This window comes from Lontra canadensis, unplaced genomic scaffold, assembly GCF_010015895.1.
Source record: "Lontra canadensis isolate GAN:19392208 unplaced genomic scaffold, GSC_riverotter_1.0 scaffold27, whole genome shotgun sequence".
Lineage (NCBI taxonomy): Eukaryota > Metazoa > Chordata > Mammalia > Carnivora > Mustelidae > Lontra > Lontra canadensis.
The window spans coordinates 5919469-5931724 of NW_022631021.1; the positions used below are offsets into that span (position 1 = coordinate 5919469).

Sequence of the window (12256 nt, forward strand, 5' to 3'; positions counted from 1 at the left end):
TCTTGCTTCTGTCTTTGCTTCTGCTATTTCCGCTGCCTGAAATAGCCACAGTTTCTATTAGTTCTTACCCAACCTGTAATTTTAAGCTGACACTGCCTCTTCCAGGAAGTATTCCTTCATCACTCCAGTTGCAATTAAGTAGCCACTTGAGATACTCCCAAAGCACTTTCTATAATATATTCTTATTCACATGACATCTTGTAGATCCAATTACTTATCAGTATTCTTTGTTCAACTGACTGGACTTCTCAAAGACAGACACTTTGTATTCTGTTCACTATCTTTAGCACTTGGCACTCAACAAGTCTCAGTAAATACTTCTGAATGTTAGAGCAAAATAAGGAGGAAAGGAGCATCTCAGAGGAAGAACCAAAAAGAGGCTCAATCTCAGCAATTAGCATTGTCCTTTGTGAATTCACTGCTTGCTAGCATACTTTTCTGAAATCTCATATAAGTTAGTTACTATCAAGTTCATAATTTATTTTGTAACTACAATTTAACACACCATTTCACTGGATTCTAGTACTTTTAGAGAGAGAAAGCAGAAAAGATTTTGACCTTAGAAAATTTCACTGGAAATTGATGGGGTCAGTAAATGCAGCTGTTATGACTGAACGTCCCTCTATTACCTACCGTTCTCCTGCCCAACCCCTCTATCCATGAGAGAATGCACAGTGGGAACCAAGTAAAGATGATATCCTTTAGGAATAAATGAGTTACAGTCCTTTCAATTATTCTCAAGCCCAGAGGTTCCTCTTTAGGCCACCACCAAAGTAACCTGTATGTGAAGAAACTCTTAAAGCAATACAACTACATAAACTCAGCTCTTGTAAAAGAAAAACAGATCAGGCAAAACAGGTTTGTAATTCCCGCCTACCAGGATAAGGTGGATAAACACATTTTGAAATGGTATTACAAAGAAAATATCAGTATGATTATTTGAAGGCCATCAGCCAAAATGTTCTTTTATCTTTTCAGGAAAAGATCACATTATTTTCTGGATCAATTATTTTCTCCATACCACCATTTTCAACAAAATAATGCTATAATAATAAAATCTAGTGTTCTAAAACACTGAAAAACATAAGACCAATAAAAAAGGCCTTATGGATTAATTACTAGCAATACACTGCTTCAAACCCATTTTGGAAACTCCTGGATATGTTTTCTAAGTGGAGATTTTACCATAACAATTCTCAAATGGCTGTGTCATGAGCTTTCAATATACTGCAAAGCTCAGGTTTTTCAGGAGCCCAGAAATCATCTTAAAAATATGATTTCCAGGGGCACCTGGGTGGTTAAACATCTGCCATAAGCTCGGGTCATGATCCTGGAGTCCCAGGATGGAGCCATCAGGCTCCCTGCTCAGTGGGGGAGTCTGCTTCTCCTCTGCCCTTCCCCCTGCTTGTGCTCTCTTTGGCTTGTACACGTGCACTCGCTCTCTCTCTCAAATAAATAAAATCATTAAAAAAATGATTTCCAATATCAATGTAATCGACACAAAAGCTGAAAATACATTTATTGAACTAATAAATCGTACAAAAGACACCATCAAATGAATCAGTATGAGGCTTATTAAAAGACTTTAATCAACTAAGTAACCACAGCCACCAAATATGTAGGAGAAGCCTAAATTTTAATATACTAACTTTAAAATCTTTGCACAGGTCACTATCAAATGTAGAAATCTGGAGGAAAACTTTCAAAATATAAGTCCTTTAAATGCTACATCAAGTCATTGGCAGACCATAATTAAAAGGCTGATGAAAATGTGGATGTATGAATCAAACAACTCAAGTAAAAATTGTGCCAATAATCTAAAGTCTTACAGCTAAGTTTGAATATTCACATTTCTTAATTATCTACCTGCTTGAAGGCACTTGGCACTGCCACCTTTCCCATCTTCCTTCAATATAATCATTACAATAGCTTATCCTTATTAAGCACTTATGTGCCAGGCACTCTATTAAAAATGCAACATGCTTCATCTTATTTAACTCTTATAACAATACTATGAAATATATACATCATGATCAGCTCTAGTCCACAGAAGAGGAAAATAAAATTGCAATGAAAAAATTAAGAAGGAAAGCCAACTTGAAACTGCTGTTTTATACTAATCCTAACTCACTACCTAATTATTCATCTAAGTTTCTCATCCCTATTAAAGAACATTTAAAATTCATTGCAACTCACATTGTCTTGAAATTGCATATCTTAACTAATTATATAATCATCAATTAACTGTAAACAGAGCTTAATAAAATTACTAGTGCTATCATTTTTATAGTAATATAATGTAGAAACATTGTTTCTATAATAATTTCTAAGTTGAAATAATGAATTTACTTTTGTTGTATTAAATATCATTCTTTATATACATACACATATATACAAAACAAGTAAACATTTTATTGTTTTTAAACCTTTATGTAATATTCAATTATATAGCAACTGATTATAATTTCATGTGAAATTCAGACTAGAGAATTAAAATCTTTGTGTGCTACAAATTCAAGTATGTACTCAAACTGCGTTCAAGAGCTTCCTTCTGAGAAATGAGAAGTGGTAAAGGAAGGAACTAATATGTAAGACAAATTGAAACAAAACAAGCAAGGGCTTATTTTTAAAGTCACTAATTCCCAAAGATTATGAATTGTTTTCCAAGACAAAATTGAGGAAGTCAGGAGATCAGGATTAAATAGTCACAGTTACCTATACATTTGCCCCTCTAGTAGATTTTCTTTTTGATTTTGATCATTATGACGGCAAATGAATAATGTGACTATGGAAATGTATGTGGGGTCGGAAGAAAGGGGTGAAAGAAGGGAGAAAGAGAGGAGGAAGAAGAGAGTGAGAGAGAGGACCGGGAAGTGGAGAGAAAAGCTGCTGATGGAAAAGAGCAAATATATGGCAGAGTTCAGCCCCATCTACTCAAGAACTGTGAGCTCTTCTAGCAACTCACCTAATCACTGTGCTTGCAATTGTGATTCACTACTGGTTAAGAGGGGAAGGGGAGAGGACAGAGAGAACAGATTTCTGTACTCAAAATTTTTCAAATTCCCCTATCACTCATTCAGTTAAGGAACAACCAGTTAAGGAACAACACATTCTGTATCACTGTGGTAAGAATTCAAAGATGCCCATCACAATTCCCACCCACTGGTATACATACTCTATATAAAGCCCTCCCCTTAAGTATGGGCAGGACTGTGAATATAATGGTCTCTCTTGACTAGGTTGTTATATGACAAAGGTTAAAAATTTACAAGTGTAATTAAGATCCCAAAATGCTTAATAATGGATTAATCAAATGAGAGACTCTTCGGGGTATGCCTAGCCTGATCACGTGAGCCCCTAAAAGGGGCTTCCGAAAATAGATCTGACGAGTGAGAGAAATTCTCCAATGAAGAAATAAGCTTTTATGTTACAAGAGAATGGAGTTAACTGTTAAAGACCTGAGGGTGGCCCCTAGGAACTGAGTGGTCCCAATCTGACAGCAAGAACATAGGACCATAGTCATACAACCCTAAGGAAATGAATTCTGACAACAATCAGGCGCTTGGAAGACAATGAGCCTCAGATAATAAGATCGCATCCCTGGCCAATAATTTCAACCTGGTGATATCCTGAGCTGAGAACTGAGCTAACCCCCTGCCCATACTCTTAGTCAACAGAAACTGTAACAAATCCGTTGTCATTTGAAATCATTAAGTTTCTAGCAATGTTAAATGGCAAGAGAAAATTAATATAATAACGATGCTTTACTCAAAGAAGGGAGAAGTCCTCCATAAAATCCCTATTTGCCTTTTGAGACTTAACTTCCTCATACACTTATTCCCTCCTCATCATCTACCCATCCTGGAAAGTCCTCTTTCACACTCACTAGACAAGACAGCAAACCCAAACAACAAATAATATACCTGAACTCTCTTTCCTCTTTATCTTACTTTAGCATACATGAGATAGAATGTCCCTTCAACCTGAAATGTCCTGTCTGCACTATCAACGCTCAGCCTACTTTCTCTTTGCTGAAATCCTACATTTCTATTAAGGATAATTTCAAACATACCTCCTTTAAAAGTTCTCCCCGTGAAAACAAACTAGTGCTACCTAAATTCTGTGTTCCCATTGCACTCTTATTCTTCTAACAGTTACTACAGTGTGCTTTAGAATACAACTCAGTGTACATGTACATTACACTGGATAATGTTTGAGATGAGAGGAAGCTAAGACTGAACAAAGACTGTATCACTTCTGGGGCATCTGGGTGGTTCAGTTGGTTAAGTGTCTGACTCTTGGTTTTGGCTCAGGTCATGATCTCTGGGTCGGGGATCGAGCCCCAAGGGCAGGCTCCCCACTCAGCACAGAATCTTCTGCTTCCCCCTCGCCTTTTGCCCCTCCCCCTCTCACGCACTAGCAGGCACGCGCTCTCACGCACTCTCTCTCTGAAATAAATCTTTTTTAAAAAGATTCTACATTTCAATCTCAATGCCTCGTAGATGGTATATATTCAATGATTGCTTGTTCCATGACTAAATGAACAAATAAAGGAAGAAACAATCTAAGGGAACTTCAACAGCCAATCTCTGAATTTTATATATAGTTTCAAAATGAGGGGCTAACATAGATCTTAGGGGTGAGGAAGAGAAGTACTGAAGGTTGGTATTAATAAGGGTTGATACGCTATGCCCACATTGGTGCCCAGCACCATGCAGTTACTTTAAAAGATACAAAAGAAATGAAATCTTTTCTTTTGTTTGTTTGTTTAAGGCTACAAAACAGCAAAAACTGTAGTACCAAGACATTTCTACTTGGAAATATATTTTCCTTTGTTTTTGTTTTGTCTAAACTTCGCTTTTCCCCTTTAAGTTTCCTCCCTTAATTCATACTTACAGTACTGCACCGCACTCAAAATCATACAGCCAGACCACAAGATTCCTCCACAAAGCAGCACATACAAACCTCCCCGTTTTCTCAGACGCATCATGTTTATATGACCAGATACCACATTTATTAACAGCTTACTGAAGGCAGTTTTTACAGCTACAAATAAATGCCTGGGTATGAAGGCAGTACCATCCTAGATTCTTCATACTCTACATGATGGATTCCTATGGGGCTTAGTTCATGGACTCATTAAATGGCCTGGCAGACAGGGGGGCAATATCACAGAAAAACAGCCAAACTCTTTGCCACTGTTATCTTGAAGTTTATTGCTTTGTATTTTGCCACAACAATCTGAAATATTTATGTTTCAGAAGGGCAAGAAATTTGTCATTTTTTAAAAGGGTTTAAGAAATTAAATTACTGCCTTACATAGATAAACAGGGTCAATCTTTAGGCCCTTACTCTTATTTATAATAAGAAAATAATAAGAGCAGTTATGACTGCTCTAAATATATACATCATGATCAGCTCTAGTCCACAGAAGAGGAAAATAAAATTGCAATGAAAAAATTAAGAAGGAAAGCCAACTTGAAACTGCTGTTACAGTCAACACTAAAAAATGCCAGCTAAGAGAAGATAGAAAAACTATAAAAATCAGACACAAAACCTGTAAAGATAAAATATGGAGCCATTTAATATTAAGAGCCATATCGAGCTTAATAGCCATTTCATGACATCGTCTTATCAGAGTACAACTAGCATAATTAGTATTCAAACTGTCTCTCCTTAGATATTCCCTTAAATGCACTAGTGCTCCATAAGTATCTTACATATACAGTTCTTAGACTTTGTCTCAGGTTTATTTTTTTAACTTGTCTCATCCCCCCAAAGAAATTAAATCTCTCTGAAAGCAAAGGTCATGCCCTCTTTGGTTCAGTATACCAGGATCCTGGGACTGTAACAAGTGACCAGAAACAATTTAAATGACTGTTTAACCTATTACTGAAGACAAAACAAAATATATAAATATATAATGTAATTCTTAGTGATATGTAAGATTAGTTGTTTACACACTGATTGCCATGAAAGAGGAAGAAATGTTTTAAACTGCTAGAATATAAAGTTTTTTAAAAATTATTATTTTGCTTATAAATGAATACGTGAAATACATCTTCCCTTGGGTAAAATGTGATTTTCGTGAGCTTTTCTAAATCTTCATTATATAAATAATATAAACTCAAGAATACACAATCTTCTACCTTGGTATTTCCATTCTCCAGTGTAAAAAAAATGTAAAAACTTGTAGAATGAATACCTCTATAAACCTACCAATACTCATCAAATGTTAACACCATGCCATGCCTTGTTTTCTCTCTACATAGACAGACATACACATATACTCAGTTCCCAGGTTTCACTGAACCATTTAAAATTATTTATTATTATTCTTCTTTGAAAATGAGTTAGATATCATGACACTTGATCCCTAAATATTTTATCCCAGTACATATCTCTTAATGAATAAAGAAATCTTTTAACTGAACATTATCACATCGGGGGGGAGGGTATTCCATAGCAACAGCTATCTTCCAAAGATAAAACAGTTTTCCTATCTATTACTACATAAAAACAATTTCCAAATTGTTGTCAAGAAGGAAAAAAATAATATAAATATAATTAAAAACAACAAAAATGTTTAGGATTTTTTAAGAGATTTATGTGAGGGAAGCAAAATGTAAGAAACTATAACTACAGAGAACAAACTGAGGGTTGCTGGAGGGAACAAGGTAGGGGATGGGTTAGATGGCTGATAGGTATTAGGGAGGGCACTTGTGATGAGCACTGGATGTTGTGTGTAAGTGATGCACCACTAAATTATACACCTGAAACCAATACTACACGGTATGCTATGTGAACTAACTAGAATTTAAATAAAAACTTGAAGGGTAAAAAAGGATATATAATGTAAAGCCATATGTTTTTATAAACTATACAAAAATGATTTCTTAAAATTTCATATGAAAATGTATTACTTATGTTTTATAGTCAGTCCTTTTCCCCCCATAATACTACAAACTAAATTTAATTCTATAGACATTGTAAGTAGCGTTCTCAATACTATCAATTTGTATCAATCTTTTTTTTTTTAACATCTTAATTTTATTTTTTCAGTGTTCCAAGATTCATTGTTCATGCACCACATCCACTGCTCCATGAAATACATGCCCTCCTTAATACCCACCATCTGGCACAACCATCCCCCTCACCCCCTCCCTTCCAAAACCCTCTGTTTGTTTCTCAGAGTCCACAGTCTCTCATGCTTCATCTCCCCCTCTGATTTCCCCCAATTCACTTCTCCTTTCCTTCTCCTAATGTCCTCCATGTTATTCCTTATGCTCCACAAGTGAGACCATATAATTGACTTTCTCTGTTTGATTTATTTCACTCAGCATAATCTGCTCCAGTCCCATCCATGTTGACACAAAAGTTGAGTATTCATCCTTTCTGATGGCTGCGTAATATTCCATTGTATATATGATTTATCAATCATTCAAAAGATTCCCTCTCCTATATCCAAATGCAGACTAAACTCTATATACAGGGTTTCTTTGTTTCAAAAGATACATTTTTGACACTTTATACATTTTTAGCAAGACTTCTTCATGACCAATGTATTACAATATCCTTACTTTGTTAGTATTTTATCAACTTTTTTAATATATTGCTTCTCCATATGGACAGAAAAGAAAAACCCAATTTGTATACAAAATGAGATGAAATTATTATCTCCAAACTGCTTGACAGTTTACTTAACCACAAGATTAACTGTTTACAGCTTGGCTTATTAATCTAGGAATCAAAGCCAAAAAACAAAAAACCAAAAAATTCAATTGCAATAGTAAAGACAATTAGCTTTAAACTGTTATTAACTGGGATGAGAAAAATTAATCAGAATAAAGCTAAAAAGAAACAGATATAACTGATCACTACAATAAGGTCTCAACTATTAGGTATCAAAATGCTTGATTATAACCAATTACAATGCTATGTCTTAATATACATATGTCTGGACACATCCACTAAAGCCCTTAGGAGACAATAAATTGCCTTGTTTCTTTTTCATTCATTTCCAGAATTGAGTGAAATAATTTTCCCTTCCCCCCTTTTTCAATTAGTGAATTTATCTTTCTGCAAATTTCATAAATTAATAAATGGCATTTACTCCGAGTACATTCTTTTCTGAATCAAGAGTTCTGCTTTGTGAGCGCTCATAAATAGGTGAAAAAAAATTCCAGTGTTTAAATTTTTTTCAAGTATGTAACTACATATAATTTTACAGTAACAAAAAATTAAACTGTTTTGTATGTTAAAAGTTTTGAGATCTGGGGAGCCTGGATGGCTCTGTGGGTTAAGCGTCTAATGATTTCGGCTCAAGTCATGATCTCAGGGTCATGAGATGGAGCCCTGAGTAGGGCTCTGTGCTCAGGGGGTAGCTGGCTCGAAAGTCTTTCCCTCTGCCCCTCCCCATTCCTTTGCTCTCAAATAAATAAATCTTAAAAAAAGAAAAGTTTGAGATCTATTCAACATCAATTGGTGATACAAATGAAGATTTTACTCACATTTGTAATAGCTATTGCATTTTTATCGTAGTATTTCTTCTTTTCATATTTATCTCTGATGAAAAATTCCACTGCTCTGAAAACAGATAACTTAAGGAAAAGCATGAGTTCAGTGACAATGTTATACTCCCCTTTATTCATTCCTTCCACAAAGCCTACACTCTACATTCAAGTTTCCTCCTCCCCAGTCTGTGATTTCCTCTCACATTATTTCTGCAACTAAATTCTGTAACTTACCTTTTTTTTGGCCACATAAGTTCTCCCCATTCAACAAAAACCACCTAACCCAATTCTAGAATGAAAAGTAACCACACTCTCCAAATCTCCACCTCCAACAAAACTCAATTAAAGTTCATTTTAAATTCTCAGTGTAAGGAAATTAATAACCATGTGGTACCCCCAATGTACCAGACACTGTGTGCTATGTGTTGTCCATAGTTTATTTCAATCCTTCCACAACCCACTAATTTATATATGTATAGATAAATTTTATATATATATATATATAATTTCCACATCACAAATGAATAATGAGCAACTTAGAAAAATTACACAATTGTGATTTCAATACTTCTGTTCTTTCCCACCATACATGGCTTCCCCTGGTTGCATCATAGAGGATTCCCTGTGTTACAGAAGAATGGAGGCCTTTTTTTTTTTTTTCTTTCAAAGCTGAGGAATGGAGAAGTCAAGAAGCTACATCCAAAGTCAGTACTATTTAAATTTTTGGAGTTAGCTGGACTAGCCTTATATATTGACAAAGTGAGCCATTTCTAGTGGGATTTCAGAGTTTTGAGTTATCTGATATTGACTTCTCTTACCACTCAATCACTGCTTTATCATATTTCACTAAAATGGGAATTCTTCCACCAGAGATTCATAACCTTTCAGCACCATGATCCCCTTTGGTAGTCAGGCAAAGCCTATGAACTCCTTCCTGGGACAGTGCTTTTAAATGTGTAAAATAAAATACAAAGAATTTCAAAGGAAATGAATTATACTGAAATACAGTCTCTACAGATACTCATTAAGACATCCTTCTGTTCAAAAGAATAGTTATCTGAAGCAGTAAAGCAAACATTTTCAGTCAACAACTCCTTATTAGAAGTTAATAACAGCCTTTTAAATTGACAGTTGAGGCAACAGGTAATAGAAAGAGCTGACCAATATACAATGGATATTAAAAAGTTGGGGCATTATGAAAGCACTCAAAGTGGGCCAGGGAAGGCAAAAGGGGAAATCTAAACATTTAATTTATTAAGTCAGCTGAACGAAAGCTATTTTTAAAGACAGTTTCTACAACCTGAGTATGTGAAGGGCACTTTATATGATCTTTATCTCCTTTTTTCCTCTTAACAACCTATAAGGTAGGTACCATTTCACAACTAAAAGTGAAGGCACAGAGAGCTTAAAAAGTCTTCTGGGATTCTACAGTACAAGGAAGAGTTGTGATTCAAAACTAGGAATGTTTAGCAACAACCTTTTCAGAATGTTGCTGATCAATACCAGTTCATCTGTGAATCAGTTATTTTATGCTAATGCTAATAAATATTTTAAAATCTAGAAAAGAATGTCAAATTTGGAGGGTATTTTCAAAGTATCCTTGGAGACCCTTTTAAGATAAAGGCCCCAAACCTACCATCAGGCTGCTTATTTAGGTATGTGAAAATTTTAGCAGCCAATTCGATATCAAGAAGTTACTACAAATAAGCCAATATTTCCATAAAATGCAATAATGTCATTTTACTCAAACTTGTAATCAGCTAAACGTTAAGTGTGCTCATGATTGTAAATCCAAGTTCAATATACATTTTTCTATTTTTCTAACAGAAAAAAATGAAACAATTAAAAAAGTTGGCCTTTTGGATTAGGTCTACGCATATGGATGTATCAAGCAATTTTTACTATAGACACAACTATTTACCTCCACAAAAAGGAAGAGAACATACACTTCACTTAGACTGACGTCACTGTCACTTCAGATGATATGGAATATATTTATTATTTGTACATATACTTGTAAACTCGTGTATTTTAGCAGCAATTATATTTATAATTATATATTATATAAAATGCAATGTAGCATATATATATATACACAGCTATTTTTTAACTACAGAAAGTTTTTAGAGATCCTAATTCTTTAATTATAATTTTTATGTTTAAATATCAGAGAAAGTAACACTGATAGTTTCCCTTCTTAAAGATAGAAACAATATTCATTTTAGATATTGTTTAGAGTATACTATACCTTAAAGCTTGGAAAGATTACTACTCTTGTCTACGAAATTACTACTCTATTTGTGAAAAAATGATCATGATTTACGATTTTAAAAATTACTATTAGGGAAAAAACTCATTAAAGTTAGAAATAGAATATATAAAATAATTTAACCAACAGTAAAGCTAAAATACTGAAAACTATGATGGTTTTATAAATACTGAATTTGAAAAAGGGAAACATTTTAAGTATGCAATGTTTTCAAGTGAAAAACAATACAAACATCTGGTGAAATTACATGTTGCTGTGAATTTTCAGAAGTAACAGGTATCAATGAAATCTTAATTTATACTTAATGTATCTTATATAAATAATTCAAATATAGCTGAATCTGGTTCTGCTTAGGATACAAAACCCTCTCAGAAATAATCTAAGAAGTAAAAAATTTCTAAAATTCTGAGACGAAAGTTGATGTTTTCCAAAGATATTAAAATAAGATAAAATAAAATAAAATAAATGATGAAGGCAAGAGAACTTACTTGATCTTCCTACTGTTAATATAAAACATTACTTTCCAAAAACCAATCAAAGCACACCACAAAGTGCATTTTTTTCCATGGGAGTCTTCTGAAAAAGGATGGTGATTTACAGAACATGCTATATTCTTGATCGCTCTCAGTTCCTACGTACCTCTTAGAGCAAGAATATATCACACAGTCTTTATGTATATTTGTACAAGGTCCCAAATGCAAGCCAATATTTCATTGTTAATTCACCTAAACAAATAATGATTTATTACTACAGTCAGCAAATATTTTCTAGGGGGGCCAGAAGGTAAATATTTTAGGCTTTGAAGGATAGTTGGTCTGTGTTGCAACTACTCAACTCTGCCTTTGTGGCTCCAAAGAAGCCTTGAAAATATATAAATCAATGGTTGTGTTCTAATAAACTTTATTTACAAAAACAGGAGCTGGCTCTTAGGCCTGTAGTTACTTATTTCTGAACTGTATCCCAATTTGGCCCAGAGGGCAAAAAACCGTCAAGTTGGATTTACAGACTGTCTCTGTGTCTACAAATTGTCACTACAGACAACTTAAGGAATTTAGACATTTTAACAATAGTTTTGCATTACATGCTGACCCTAGTACTAATTCTCAACAACGTATACCCTCATTTCTGGTCCAATAGGCACTTATTTTTAAACTGGCAGTTGTTATTACCTCAAAGTCAGCTAATCTGCTGAACTTATACCTAGATACATAAAAAAAGATAATCACACTCAACTCATAAAGTTGTTGAGAGCATACATATGAAGCATTTAGTGCAGCACCTAACAGACAGTAAGCACTAAATAAATGGAGTTAGCTTTTGCTTTTATATAATGTTGTATCTCAGTTTCCTCTCCTTTAAAATGGTGATACCACTGAGACCCATCTCACAGGATTATAGTCAGAATTAAATAAGCTAGTGTGTGTAAAGACCTAAAAGCAAGTGGCACACAGTGCTATTTAATTTTTAGCTCTTA

The 12256-nt window shown here is 34.3% G+C and overlaps 1 protein-coding gene across 4 annotated transcripts in view; it reads right to left on the reverse strand.

Moving 5' to 3' along the window:
* Positions 1–12256, reverse strand: part of SMAP1 (small ArfGAP 1) — a 185645-nt gene that overhangs the window by 105773 nt on the left and 67616 nt on the right. For all 4 annotated transcript variants that reach the window (XM_032864421.1, XM_032864422.1, XM_032864423.1 and 1 more), the window contains one exon: positions 8511–8586. In XM_032864421.1, coding sequence (XP_032720312.1) covers positions 8511–8586 — 76 coding nt within the window. The remainder of the gene's footprint in view (positions 1–8510; positions 8587–12256) is intronic.